Here is a 15052-nt window from a genome sequence, read left to right as displayed (position 1 = left end):
TTAGCATTTGTGCGTGTGCTTGTATATGTGTACGTACAGTGCAAGTCATTATGTGCAGTACAAACGTCTAATGTCGAACGCAACCCTCGGATTTTGAATCAGGTTGAAATCATGCAATTAATCTGTTTTAGGGTCAAATGATAAGATTGATATTTTAACCTCTGTTATATTCAAATGTAAAAACAATAAAGTCTATTTATGGATGATGTAAGGAAATGCTGATCGTTCAAATGGATGTGGCTTACACTATTAATACTTTTAATTGCCACACAAGAGTAAAAATGAAATTAACCTCGGTTAATATTAAAAACATGCCAGGCTAGCGTTGATTATAAGTAATGAGGATGTGTGAACGCTGTGGACTCTTGCAGCTTTGAAGGTTGTTCACTTTAAAAAAAAAAAATCTCCACATTTTTGTGCAACTCTAGCAGCATATTTATCCACAATTGTACGTTGGACTTTAGAGGTTCTGCTGTACTTCAAAACACCATAATAAGACCGGCAAGCTCTTTATTCCCATGCCAAAATTCCCAGAACTCCCTCTGGAACATATCTTGCATGTGACTGGCATACTGCTTTTCCAGCACAGCACAAGACTAATCCCCCTCGCTGTCATGCTACTGTCCTGGCAACAGGCTTGACCTTCCCCCCTCCTTTTTAGTTTATCACCATCTTAGTCAGCGCGTGCAAGGCCAGTCGACGCCCTCCATCAGGGATGGCGGTTCAAAGGTTAACCAGGCCTGCCATGTCTGTATGTTGATTAGCGAGCAGGCATTTGCTAAAGGTTATTCTCTGTGCGTCCGGACGGGCTTGTCCTTGTGCGAGTGCCCCAGGGCGAGAACGCGTGTTTGGCGCCGCGTCGTTTTTCCCGAGCATGACTGCGGCCGGGCCTCGCAGCGCACAACTGCCGCCGGCTATGCTTAACCCCAAGGTGAGGGGCAGTGGAGGGCTTGTCGTGCGTGCTTAAGAATGAGCAGCTGCCCAAGCTGGGCTTTCCTGTTTGGCTGTGCCCCCCCCCCCCCCCCCCCCTCCCACACACACCTAGTTGCTACCCACCAACCCGCTGTGCTGCCCTACTTGCCTGGTTGCTGTCCAAGGTCATAATTCTCCTGTGCCCCTTTTGGCTAAAGACCGCCCCAACCACTCACTCACTCACTCACTCACTCACCCCTTCTTTCTTTCACTCAGCACACATCAAATTACGTCCACATAAATTACACCAAGGGCGGGAACCTTTTTCCCTATCCTGTACAAAGTCCCCGAAGGGGCATTTTTCACCATTGTGAAGGGCACAAAAGCTCACCAAATTGTTTTCATCCTGATGAAACTGTGTGGTCGCTAGGCATTTCGCTCATCAGTATAACCACAAAAAACATCCATACCCAAAAAGGCACCGGAAGCCATTTTGGTTTGAACGGCCATTTTAGGCTTGTTTGGCCATTTCCAAGGGTCCTTCAAAAATGAACCAGTCCTGGAGATTTTGTCTAATTGCTAGCAAATATGAAGCACACACACCAAATAGATGGGTAACGTTAATTAGCAAAATATTTGGCATTGTGTGTCCACCATGTGAGCCGCCTTAGAACACACAGCTCAAGTCAGAGGCACAAGGTCAGAGCAGGACCAAACCTGTCATGGTCATATGTGATGAAGGTCCCACCCTGGACTGATTAATTGGCACCCTGCTGGCCAAAATGTACATTGGCAATCACGCCGCTCCTGACGGTCTGATTTTTTTCTCTGTCTGGCACTCTCAAATTGTGTGCGCAATTATTGAAGCACCCGTTTATCTTGGCTTGAATTTGTTTTTTGGAATTGCATGACAAGCTGGATCAAATGCTCTTCCTGGCCCCCAACCCATAGGTTACGCACCCTTGATTAGGACACTTGACATTTGTCGCTCACAAACACACGTTGGAGCTACTGTTGTGTGTCCCCCCCCCTCTTCACTTGTCATGCGGTTCGCATCCATGCGCCAACATTCCGCATAATAAAAAGCCAACAAACCCTATGCTTTGTTATCCACTGACGCAGAGGCAGATTTGTTAATGTGTCCCAAATGTCTGTCTGTGTTGTTGAAGGCATCCTTGTGAACTGTGGTTTTGTTTGTGTCATGCTTGTCAATGCGCAGCTGCGGCACAAAACTATCAAATGCGCAATTTCTGGATGTGTGATAATTGAATTTGTTTAGCGGAAACAACAAGCAAATGCCTATTTACACTCATTTTTTTCCATTATGAACCAACATCTTGCTCAGAAATGATTTGATAGTTTTGTGCTGACCTGTTGAGTTGTTTTTTTTTGTCATTTTGTGGGACTGCCTTGTGAATGTGTCACAAAACAGTGGAGAAACCTTTACAATAAACTCGAGAATGAATTGATGGACAGTTATATTGAGCCCATACCCCCCCCATTCTAATTGCTTAGATGGAAGTCTTATCACGAGAGGGGAGTAATATAAGTCAACCTGCAGCTAACTGGGAGGTCAGTTCTTTACATTTCTTATCACATCTGCCTCTGATGGCCTCTGTCTCCTTGTTGTATACTCCATATCGCTGCACACTCCTTTTTTCGCACAGTCTCCTTTCCCTCATCCCCCTCCCCCCCACCTCCTGTTCCCATCTGCCTCGGGGCTTAGATGTATGTTTCCTAGCCATGTTTGTATTCCAGGAAGGGAAGATGTTCCAGGACTTTAAGGCCCAGCGCGCATGGACTCACAGCGGCTGCAATAGTCTAACCTGCGTCTTGATGCTTGTCCCCTACCCCACCCCACCACCCCTTTTTTTGTCTTGTCTGTCGGTTTAATTTCTTGGCGCTTGAATTTAAAATTTTTAAAAATTTTCTTTAAAAAAAAAAAGTTCAAAACCAAAGCACATTTCTATTTATTTATTTTTTAATTTGTGCAATTATTGCTTTTGAGGCTGTATCAAAGCTTAAGAGAGGAAAGTGTGTATGGCTCGCCCAGACAATGAGTGGTTTTCATGGGATTTCTCTGCACTTCTTGTTTGTCCGTGTGTGTGTATGTGCGTACACAGCGGGCGATGATGCGGTTCTCCGAGCTGGAGCTGAAGGAGAAGGAGGGCGGCGGCTGTGGTGGCGGCAGCGGCGGCAGTGTGTGCGTGTCTGCCCCGACAGTGGGACGAGAGCTGGCGGAAAGCCAGCGCAGAGAGCGAGCGCTGGAACTCAGCCAATACGCCACCCGGCATGGGGAGAGGGAGGGTGAGCACACACACACGCGCACACACACACGCATCGTGTATGCGTACACACGCGCATCAGCGTGCCATAAATGAGGACTCGGGAGTGACACACAAACAATAAGTGCTCTGGCGTGCACATGCGGCAAACGCTGTGGCGAGCGAGACCGGGTCACTCTAAAAAAAGACACGCTCTTCCTCTGTCGGCACAGACGCTCTTGCACAAGCGCGAGCAAGCCAGAGGGACGCAGGGGGGGGGGGGGGGGGGGGGGGTTATTTTCAAGAAGCCTTTTGTGCTTATCTGCACGCAGGGATATGATCGAAAGGGAGGGTGAGGAGGGAGCGATTGTGCGAGAGCGAAAGCAGTGTGAAGGGGGGCGAGCGGATGGGAGAGCGCAACAGAGAGAGGGACGGAAGGGGGGGGTTAGTTAGGTTGGCGTGGAGCCCAGCTGCGTGTTGGAGCGAGGCCGCGGCTGACGTGTGAGCCTAATTATGGCATGGAGAGGGAATCTAGGAGCGAGGGGGAGGGAGGGGGTTAGAGTCACGCTCTATGTGAGAAGGGCGTGGTGCGGTCATGCCGTGGGGGAGGACAGAGGACACGGCGGCGGAGAAGGAGGAAGGGGTGGGGGGAGCAAGCGGCGAAAGTACACAGGATGTTGTCTTGCCTACGCGGAAGTGTCGGCGTCGGCAGTGAACCATCAAGCCGCTGGCTCGGTTGCCGTCAGATTAAAAAGTCTTTACCCCATCAAAGTTTTACTGCCCGTCTTTAAAGCGGAATAAAAGCTGCCTGCTTCTTAACTAGCGTCTTCCCGCTGACGCCGCCTCCCACCACCACCCATTGTTTCTTGGCTTTCTTTCATCTTCCCACGATAACTCCCCCACTCCCCATTTTCCATCTATGCCCAGGTGTCCTGCTGGCGTACCCTAATAATCGTGTCCCAGTCCTTCAGAGGTGTGGCGCCCAGAGAGAGTCCGCCAGTCTGAGCGACAGCGCTCGCAGGCTGGGCTTGGAGTCCGAAGGGGGTCACCCCGCCTTGCCGGCCAGAGAGTCTACCGAGGAGTCACTCGGTCATGACTTTGGCGCCGGCGGAAAGCGCCTGCGCGTTCTCAAGGTGGAGCAGGACTCTGAGCAGGAGGAAGAAGAGAGGATGTTCCACCCTCAGAAAAGAGCCAGGATGTCTGCTGGTGAGAATTTTTAATTCTGCGGCTCCACACGCACGCGCCCGCCCGCCGCGCTCCCTTTCTTCAAATCTTCACCGCACGTCTGCTGGCATCGCCTCTTGTTGCTTTACGAACAGAAGTCCCCGAAATCAATTCAGCCATAAAATTAAACGACATTACTCGGAAACAACCCCCACCCCCTTCAGCGCCCGGCCTCCATTCCCGCCCCCACCCCGCCGTCCCGTCGCTCGCTCTGTGCGGCAGTCAGCCACGCCAAGTGTTTAATCCCATCTTTGAGGCCGAGCCTGAGCGCCGAGCGAGGAAGAAGGGACAGTCTTTCTCTCTCTTCTTTCGACACCATTCCTCTGCGCCGCATACCCGCTGCCGCCACCACCTCCCTTTTCAAAGCTGCTCTTTTCATCTCCCCTCATCTGTTTGGGTCTCCTCCTTTTCGTCTTTCCCCTCCGGCCCTGCGGTACCACACTCTTCCCCGGCAAAATCTGACGAGTCAAACGTGCGCCCCGTGTGAATTTTTCTCTTTTAGTTTTTCATTTTCCCCCTTAAACGCTTAGATGCATTTTTTTTCAAAGTACTCCGAGTTCGCGTATTGTCTCAATGACAGGTGTCCAAAATAATCGGTCATCAATTTCATTTTGATAATCGAAGAATCAATTTGAGCTATTGTTTAACTTGACATTGTCCAAGTCCTCTGATCTCTCAGCGGTAAACATTTGCAACAAACAACGAAAAAAAAAATATTTTCCAATTTTTGATTAATCGATAGAACAATCGATAGATTAATCGATAATAAATATAATTACAAGTGACAGCCCTGGTCTCAGTTCTTGACATGTTAATTTTCAGGCCTTTTTAAGAAAGGAAATTGTACGAAATATGTTACGATGATTGCTGTGGCCAAAAATAATTACCATTGTCAATGTTATCAGAATGCCGCGAAAAGAAATCCAAACAAAACATTTTTTGCAATACAAACATCGAAAGCATTGCAACACCGCCCCCACATGGGGGTCACGGTTATTGCGATCTTATGGTTTGTTAAGCCATACTTAATACAGTCGTGACAATGAACGCGATTTGTAAACCGAAACACTTTATTTCCAGTTGTGAATCGATTGAGCCCGACTTGCTTGTCTATTAATCAATTTCACGTAGGCCTGACAAGACATTTCGTTCGCAGACGAGCACGAGCAGATCAGTGCAGACGACGACGCAGAAGAAGACGATGACGACGAGGTGCGCAAGCTTAAAGTCTGCATCGAGCTGAAGGGGCTGCGGCTTAGCAAGCCCGCCCAGGGGGGCGCCTCTCCCGACCGCCCCCAGATCAAACAAGAGCAGCCTTGGCCCCGCTTGCTCGGCCCGGCGCAGACCCAGCGAGAGCGTGACGAGCGAGCGCTGGCGCAGAGAGCCGACATCAACAGGAAGTGGGCCTGCGAAAGACTGCTCAACGGTGAGTGCGCACCGCGCCACGTCGCGCGAGTTCAGCCAGGGTAACGGAAATCTATCTTTGGCTTTCGCTTTCTTGTTGAGCTGCCTGTCTAGAGGGGGATTTCCCAGGAGCCTTTTTGGAAGCAGGCGAAGGAAATGAGGTAGAGGATACTTCCTTCTGCCAAAGGGGGAAAGGCTGCGAATCAGAGACGGGAGCTGGGGGACACAAATCTAAAAATGCTGCCCCCCCCCCCCGTGCTTTGAGATTTTTTTTTTTGTGTTTCTTTCGCTGGCCTACAGCGTGCTCTGTGACGGCGATGAAAGCGTGCACGAGAGAAGTGGCTGGTGGAGATATGCGTGGGCAGGTGTAGTGTGACTAATGTGTGATAATTCTCCCCCACCCCCCACCCAAAGACCTTTCGCAGGGAAAAAGGCAAGCGAGCGAGCGTGCGTGTCGGGGGGGACTGGAGTGGGGGGCTAACTTATTAAAACCATGCGCTCCCTTCTTCGTGTGCCCAGACTGAAGCGGAGGGACGAGCATGGCGAAGAGGAAAATAAAAGAGCAGGCGGGAGATGAAAGAAAGTGAATAAATCAGAGAAGATTTGGGTTTTATGTTCCCTGCAGAAACCACAGGCCTTGATTGGCCGCTGATTTCTTTTCATTATTTTTTTTCCCCTGCTTTCACCTTTTCAGATAACGTCACCTTGGCAACAGCCCTGCAACGATTTTTTTTTTTTCCCTTCCACTCAGTTCGCTTGCGTCTGTCAGGGCTGCAGTTTGTCCTTTGTTCTCTTACGTGCCTTATGTAGGCCAAAAGTATTGGGACGCCACTCAAATCAATGAAATAATCAATAGTAGGCAAAGACTGAGTGAATCTTAATTCTTAACCATCGGACAATGTACACAATCGCATGCTTACAACTTTAACTTTAATAACCATCCAGAGCCATATGAACAAAAAAAAAAGTTAACTTTTAGCCTCTTTGACACAGAGATCCTGCGAAAATTGTCACGTCAGAGCCCAAACAGTCGCTCTGTGTGTTGTGGCTCTAAAGGTGTGCGCGTTCACACCGTGACACCGCAACCCACAATCAGATCATTAAATGCGTCAGCGACAATCGGGTGGCGTTAAACTTCACACCATTTTAATGGCAGCATTGCATTGTTACGCACAGGTGCCGTCCCGACTCTGTTACAACTCAGACGAAGCCCCCTCAGTAACGTGTGGGTGCCAGTACGCAAAACAGGTGGAAAGAAAGTGCTTTTACAGTCATGTGTCAAAGGGGCCATGGCTTTAAAGGGGGAACCCCCATTCAATATTGCTGTCATTTTCAAACGGCTCTTTTGAATCTGTTTTAAAAAAAACACGTTGATGGGCCCCGAGACTAAATGTTGACGCTTAGCGCTCTCAATCGCTTTCTCTCGACCAAATGTTGGTTTTGGGGTTAGGATAGCCGAGCCAGCCAAATTGGATCTTAACGCCTTTAAGCTGGCACCAAGTGACGTTACGGCAGTCCACGTGATGGTGGTTGCAGAAACGGCAGTAACAGCAGAAGCAGCAGCCTTGTTTGGTTTATTGTCAGGCAGCCTAATCAGTATGTGGCGGCGGGTTCATATTAGTGCAGGAGTGCAGCACAAGGCCATCGAATTTCACATTCCTCCTCACTCCCCCCGGCCCAGCCATATGATTTAATGGCGTGTTTATTCAGAAAATTGTAACGTAATACAAATCAACCCACAAGCGGCGTTCCCTTCGCCATGTGCGAAATGCTTCACAATAATCCTCCAGAGGAAACGGGTTTCCATTAAGCCCTTAAATACCATTTTGACCTTGTGGTTTTTTGAGGACCCTGCGTTTTTTCTCCTCGGAAAGCGGCGTATTTGCGCAACTTGAAGCCGCTCTGCGTTTAAGATGATCTTTGCTGCAGTGCGCGTGCCTCTATGGGGGACGCGTGGGGGTGGGTGGGGGCAGTATTTTCTTCCTGATCGAGCAGGCGTGCGGCGCTCGCAGACAGCTCTCTGCGCTCATTAATAAACCAGCAGAGGGTGAGAGATGGCCTTGCAATACCTTCCCGCCTTTCCACACACTAATGCCGTCTCCCTCCCCCTCTTCCTCTCCCACAGGAGTCGCTGCACCTCCCCTTCACCCCGGCGGCCAGCTGAAGGACAGAGTGCACCCGCCGGGCCCCTTCTCAGGTGACCGTGGCCTCAAGGAGCCTCGGCGCGGCCCTCCCTCTCCGGGCCCGGAGCCCCCGCTGGGAGGCGCCCCTCCCCTCAAGCTGCGTCGTCATAGCGACACGGACAAGCCCAAGGGCAAGCGGCCGTGTAAGACCAAACACACCAGCCTGCGAGAGCGTGAGAGGAGAAAAGAGGCCGCGCCTAACAGCCCTGACCAGCATTTCCCGGCTGATCTGGGAACAGCTGAGGACGACAAGGTGAGCGCTCTTGTTTGCAATGCCCGAGCCTGTCTGCGCCTCCGCTTGTGGGGACGGAGAGGAAGTGTGTTTAGAGGCCGGCCGGCCGGCATGCTTTGACGCCTCCTCCCCACCCTTGCCCTCGGTGCCTCCCTTCGGAGCGTCTGCGTATATGCCGACTCGTCTCGACGCTTAATTGTCAAGCGCGCCTCGTCCGCCCCGTTGTGGCGCGTGGATGTGTACAAAGGGTGCGTGTTGGTGAGCATTCCTGACATAACAACAAAACCCCGGAGCAATTATACAGCGGCGCTGAACACGAGGCCCGCTCGCGTTCCCTCCCTCCCTCGCTTGCGCGGCGAGGAATGTGGCAGCCACGGTCGAGCGCATGAACTTCAAAAGGCAGGGGGAGGAAGAAAAAAAACGAGCATGGGGAAAATTGCGGGGGAAAAAAAGGCGAGTTGTTTTCCGCCCGCGCCGCACTCTTCCCCTGCTCCTCCTCAGCCTGACAGCTGCTCCGATGTGGAATTCCACGGAGAGGGGACACGCACGCGCACACACACACACACACACACACACACACACACACACACACGGAGGAAGGCAACTGCTTCTCTCGCCTGGCGCTCGCGGCCTGTTGGTTTAGTGGTTCAAGGAAAAGTGGCGTGCCAGCCTGTAGCGTCAGTGCAGAGGCGCCGCGTGCACGTGTGACACATTGCGTGTCTTCCTGACATAAAAACAACACAGATGTTGCACATTAAGGCCTCGCGCGCACACGCGCAGACAACAGCACCATTGTGCGTGGTTCGTACGTCAGCAACGGCACAGTTTTGAGCAGAAAACGTTTCCTCCTCAATGAAATGTGTGTGTGTGTTTGTGTTAGTGTCCACCTGTATGTGTGTCCTTCAGTTCCTGTGTGCGCCCATGTGTCAGCGTCATTAACACTTTCTCTCTCTCTCTTTTTCTCTCTCTCTCTTTTGCTCTCGTCCTCGCTCTCCACAGCTGAGTGAGCAGCGAGAGGCTCCGAGGAAGCGAGCTGCCTCTCCTAATCATTATCCCTGCTCTCCAGTCAAGCCCTGCTCCCCCGCCGCGCTCTGTCCGCCCCCGCCGCAACCCCAGGCCAACGGCAGAGCGGGCGGCGTCCCGCCAGAGGTCATCGGGGTGCACCGGATGCCCGCCGCCGACACCCCGGTGGTGCGGCCCATCCCGCCCGAAGCCCGACGGCTGATTGTGAACAAGAATGCCGGCGAGACGCTTCTCCAGAGAGCGGCGCGTCTGGGCTACGAGGTAATGGGAGGGGGGGGTAGGCTGTCGCCTCTCGGCACATTTTACACTTCGCCTCGTTTCCCGTTTTCACTTCTTCGCCGCTTAAATTGAGCTCATTTTCTCGCCCCGCTTTGTTCCTGTCTGCCACGCGGCTCCACGCCTATTTTCAAAATTCTCCTTGCGTCTGTCCTCCTTTTGCTATCTTCATCCCTCTATTTATCTTCCATCTCTTTCACCGAAGCGCAGGCTTTCTTCTTGCCCCCCCGCCTCGCTTTCTCCCTCTCTCTCTTCCCCCTCTCTCTCTCAGGTTTCCGCTCGTGCCCTCCCCCTTCTTTCCTCTCGGCGCTCTTTCTCTTCCTCTCTTTGTGACTCAGATTGTCGTTGGCACCCTGCGAGCGCGCACACACGCTAAACCTCCCCCCCTTCCTCGCAGCCGCCCCGACCCCCCCCCCCCCCCCCCCTTCTCTCGCCTCGCTCCGCTCTCACATCTCATTAATTTTCCGTGAGGCGAAGTGTGACACACACACACACGGACGCAGGCGCACATACGCACACTCGCGCGTACGCTCACGCGTAGACAGCATCGGTGGAATCATTATACGGAGAAGAACGGAAATTCTCGTTGCCTCTCTCTTTTTCTCGTGCATGCGGACTTTTTTTCTTCCCCGTCGTGCCGCGTTCTGGCAGCCACAGGCCAGCGCAAGACAAGAATCTCCCATCGCTCCTAAAGCTTTTAGATAGACCGGTTTTCCCACCTAAGAGCTTGGCGCCAGGTGGCATTTAATGCGAAGGCACCCTCATCAGCTTTGGCAGCCTCGCCGTCTCCGCTGCGTTGCAGATTTCGCTTTGTTCGTGACGCAAATTCCGAGCTTGCCAGAACAACAGCGAGAACAGAAAAAGAAGTCAGCATTCAGCTGCTGAGTGCTCTCATGTTGACACGAAGCGGGCTTAGATTTAGCGGGTCAGTGCAATCATAAATCATGTCAGAATGCGAGTGCCGTCTGGTTGCTTGATTAATCAGATCTTGAAAGAGCCCATAAGCCGTAAAGTTTAGATTTGGTCTGAATGGTACCATTTTTCGGGTTCCAAATAGCTGATTTCTAACCCGTGTTGTCAGGTACCTTTGGTATGTTCGGTTCCTCAACTTGCCATAGCTGATTTATTTCCGTTCTTTTATCACGCCGTTTAGTTGAGTGTAATGTATCAAGACTGCCTCAGGTGGTTGTAGCGTAGTACTGCACTCTATTTTTACCTCAGTTGCTTCATGATACGATTAATCCATTCATCCAAACTGTAAACATTAATTGTCCGCTCATTTGAAGAAAAAGTTCCTTGCGCAAAAAAACAAAACGTTTGGGAATAGGATGAACTCTTTGTTTGATGTATGGCCTTTTTAATTGCGTGAATTGGCCACTTAAAAAGCCATGGTGGTTACGTAGGGTGTTTATATTGTTTGGAACAAATGATTTTATTCTTTTAATGAAACAAATCTTTCCAAATTCTGTCAAACTAACCCGGTGGCTTCCCGGGCGCTTGACGTAAAAAAAGCGTCCGAGCGTTGCCTTTTAATTAAAGCCGGATGGCGCTTTGTCTCTCTCCTTCTCCCCTCCTCCTCCTCCGTCCTTTGTGCGCCTCTCCTCTGGACAGATTTTCCAAATTGATTTATTGATCGGCGCAGTTTAATGCCTCCTCAGCTGCGCCGTGTGTCCGCTCGCTCGCTCGCTCGCTTGTCTGCCTCTGCGCTTTCCATGCGTACTCTCGCGTGTGTAATATCTTTAATCACCAGCAGAGGCGTATTCACCAAACTGTAAGTAGGTGTGTGCGTTGCTCATTAACCGGTTGCTTTATGGTCACACGCGCATTCAGACACACATTTATGATGATTAGGCGTGTGTGCGTCATGATGTGTGTGAGTCAGAGAGGGAGAGCGGGCGGCAAAGAGTGTGAATGAGAGGTAAGCGCTGGGAGTATAATCGCGTTCTAATGGCCCTCTAATGTGCCGTGGTGACTGCGGTTAGCGGCGGCGGTGGCGGCGGCTGTTCTTCCTTCCGTCCTGCCTTCCTCGCTCGCTCGCTCGCACACAAACACGGGGAGCGGCGGCGGTGAACGGCAGCGGGGCGCAGTCAGCCGTGCGGGAGAGAAGCTGGCTCGTCTCTGTGATTTATGTGTCTCTCTCAAACGTTTTATTCCCCGCCCGCTTCTTTCTCTTTTTTTTCCATCCTCCCCCCCCCCCCCCCTGCATGCCCCCCACTCCGCCTTTCCTCGCAACCACCCCACCCCCTTTAGCATTTTTTTTTCCCTCCCCTTCCTGCGTGCCGAGAGGGGGGAGGAGAAAACCTGAGACTACACAAACAAGGCACTGGCCGCTGCGCAAACAACACCCCCGCCTTCCCCTCCTTCCCTCCCTCCCTCCCTCCCTCCCTCCCTCCCTTTCTTTCGCTCGCTGCCTCTCAGGAAGCGCGTCTCTCACTGCCTGCGTGTGATAAGCCTGGGGCAGACCCCTGGGGCTCCCACACACACACACACACACACACGCGCAGACACACACACACGAATTTATGCATAGTGCCTCACACACACACGTGCACGCACGCGCACACTAGCATACAAGCCTGTAGATGCACAGCGCTTGTCCCGTACTGGTGTTTTAGTGCCGCAAGCTCCAGGCTTATCACACGCAGGCAGCGAGATATAAGGGGCCTGGGAGACAGTGACACAAACGCACGCGCACACGCACGCACACGCATTTGCTGATTAGTGTGACACACGGAGCGACGCCAGTTATGACCTAATAAGCACACGTACAGCCACGCCGGCGTGCGCTTCTGAACAGGCCGCACGGAATGACTGATGTTATAAAAATAAATGAGAAGGAAAAAAAAAAACCACGCTATCGCACACCCACACACACCTGCACATGCAAATTCCTAATCATCTTAGGCGCATACACACACACACACACACACACACACACACACACACACACACACTCATTTGAACACTACACACAGAAGCAGCAGGACGTGCAGACCTCCACGCGCACACACACACACACACACACACACACACACACACACACACACACACACACAGTTTAAGACGCGTGCACACGCTCCCGATGCCCGGGCGACACCGCGCATATATTCATGTTCGTTTAGTTTCGCGCTCCGTGCCGGCGCACATGAAAGCCCACTCGCTCGCTCGCTTCTTCCCTCCCTCACTCCCCTTTCTATTCGCTCGCTCTCCCCTCGTCTGCCTCGCTCGCTCGCTGGCGGAGCATTTGAAATGGTAATGAGCAGAGATCCTGCGGATGTCTTCATCCCTCTCTTCAACCAACCAACCAGTCAACCAACCAACCACCCAACCCACCAACCAACTTCACCCCCCCCCCCCCCAAAACCCCCGTCTCTGCCCGTGCCGGGTGCTCCAAAAGGCCCCCTCGCTTCAGCCCATTGAAAGCCTGGATAAAGGTGCAATCTGTCATTTATTCTCCTCACATAAATCATGTCTGATTTTCTCTCCTCAAGCCGGCGTACGAGGGAAGCTGGATTGCATTTTAAGTACCCCGGCGCATTTATAATCGGCAAAACTGGGGAATTGCGGTGATTTGGACTGTTTGCTTGAGAAGATAAATAGACCGGGGTTTCGCGCCAAGTTGTCAGCCTCTAACCCAACCTCAAATCGTCACGAACGTATTAAACGTTAGCGGTCGCCATCCAACGACACTCACAGCGGGACGTGCCATGTTGCGGAATACTAATTGAGGGTGCCTCCTCATGCCGCGGGACATCCATCGTATTCTAATGCCACTCGTCACATCCAAATGCCAAAGAAAAAAAGAATTCGTTTTATTGCCAGAACTGCTGCCGCCACTCAACTTACAGTATGTATTGCAGTTTTCTTTTCATCATAGAAGTCATAGAAGATGTCCTACTTCCAGGCAAATGCAACATGCAGCCTTAGCCGCTGATGTAAGAGGAGGTTATGCGGAGGTGGTAACAGATGACACTAACGCTCCCCTGAATTAATGAGCTTTACACAGTCGCTGCTCGTTAGGATTGTCGTGCTTAAGTCGTTAGCTTGCTAGCTTGCTTGTTCAAGTATAGTTGAGTTAACGAGACGCAAACGTCAGGCGCGTTTATTTTTTTTTTTATTGTTGGCCTTTTGTTTATTATAGTTTGTTATTTTTAAGATGGGGTGGGATTAAACACGAGAGAGGTGACTTTATGAGCAAAACATCTAAAGCCTGCTCCCTTAGACCTAGCATGAGCTACGTTAGCGTCGCCGAAAGAGCCCGCACACACAAACATCTGCTTGTATGCGCGGCGCGTAGCCGGGCCGCGCTGCAAGGGGTTAAATGTCTGAGTGATGCATTGATTGCAGGCGAGCGCAGGGAAGCATTCTAGAGAGGGAGATTAGAGGACGGAGGGAAAGCGGCGGCGGCGGAGGAAGAAGGGGGGGCTGCTGGGAAGGGGGATGTGTGTGAATGTGTGTGTGTGCGCGAGCCTCATTATGCTGCGGAGACGTGTGTGTGCGTGTATCTGGCGGGAAGCCGGGGCTCTCGTGCTAAGCTCCTCGCTCTCTCCCAGCGATATTAAACACGGCTCCAGAGGTTTAGCGCTACACCTCCTCCACAGCCACACGCACATGCACACGCGCTCATCAGCAGCACGTAAACACACACATGCACGCACACACACACACGAGCTGAATATCAACGCTGTCGTCGTCAGGCTCTCGCGCGCACGCACGTGCACACACGCACACACGGGTGAAATCCCCCGAGGGGAGTCTCGGCACGGCGCTCCTGAATCTCTTTCCAGCAGGCAAACGGAATTCTGGCAGCGGGTGAAAACCAGTTGGCGCGTCACTCCCGCCTCACTCGCGCGCCCCCCCCCCCCCCCCTCCCACCTTCCCCCTTTTACTCTCACACTCTTTCTTGCACACACTTGTTCACTTCTCTTCTGTTCCCGGTATCTCCCTCCCTTCCTCCTTCCACGGCCCGGATCGTCCTCTAAATCACTCTTATCGCCGCGCAGACACACACGCACACACATTTTGGACCGCCACCCACGACAAGCCCACCCTTTCATCTCTTGTTATTGTCAGCTGCGGCCCAGCGGACGGCCCCGGCAGATCTCATCCGCAGACTCATTAATCTGTCATCTGTCGGGGTGTTGCCTTCACCGCCGCGGCCCTCCTTCCGCCCGCTCCATTCCCCCCGCCAGTCAAGTCTGCCCCCCCCCCCCTTCCCCTCCTCCTTCCGTCCCTCCAGCCGCCCTTTCGCGCAAATGGGGAGCGAGCGAGATAAACACTTGGAGCAGCTGGAGGGCGAGAATTAGCATAGAAATGGAAGTTTGGAGTCATTCCCCAGGTTCATAGGAGGGAGGTCTCGGCGGTGGGCTGTTAGAGGGACAGCGCCTAAGCGTTGGCGTTTATGCGCATATACGGATGCACGTGGGTGACATAATTAAAACCCTAATTTAGAAAAATCTAGATAAATGCGGCAGTTTGCATTTGCTTTGCATATCTCCACTAACGTCCTTATCAGAACAGAACGCCCTCCCTCC

The 15052-nt window shown here is 52.1% G+C and overlaps 1 protein-coding gene across 3 annotated transcripts in view; it reads left to right on the top strand.

The window, feature by feature from the left end:
• Positions 1-15052, top strand: part of bcor (BCL6 corepressor) — a 37097-nt gene that overhangs the window by 16770 nt on the left and 5275 nt on the right. For all 3 annotated transcript variants that reach the window (XM_085920210.1, XM_085920211.1, XM_085920212.1), the window contains 6 exons: positions 2428-2484; positions 3036-3219; positions 4104-4382; positions 5557-5826; positions 7930-8240; positions 9219-9503. In XM_085920210.1, coding sequence (XP_085776336.1) covers positions 2428-2484; positions 3036-3219; positions 4104-4382; positions 5557-5826; positions 7930-8240; positions 9219-9503 — 1386 coding nt within the window. The remainder of the gene's footprint in view (positions 1-2427; positions 2485-3035; positions 3220-4103; positions 4383-5556; positions 5827-7929; positions 8241-9218; positions 9504-15052) is intronic.

This window comes from Syngnathus leptorhynchus, chromosome 9 (assembly GCF_054491065.1).
Source record: "Syngnathus leptorhynchus isolate UIUO chromosome 9, UIUO_Slep, whole genome shotgun sequence".
In the NCBI taxonomy this organism is placed as follows: domain Eukaryota; kingdom Metazoa; phylum Chordata; class Actinopteri; order Syngnathiformes; family Syngnathidae; genus Syngnathus; species Syngnathus leptorhynchus.
The sequence above is the reverse complement of the archived record's forward strand: the minus strand, read 5'-3'. Positions and strand labels throughout refer to the sequence as shown.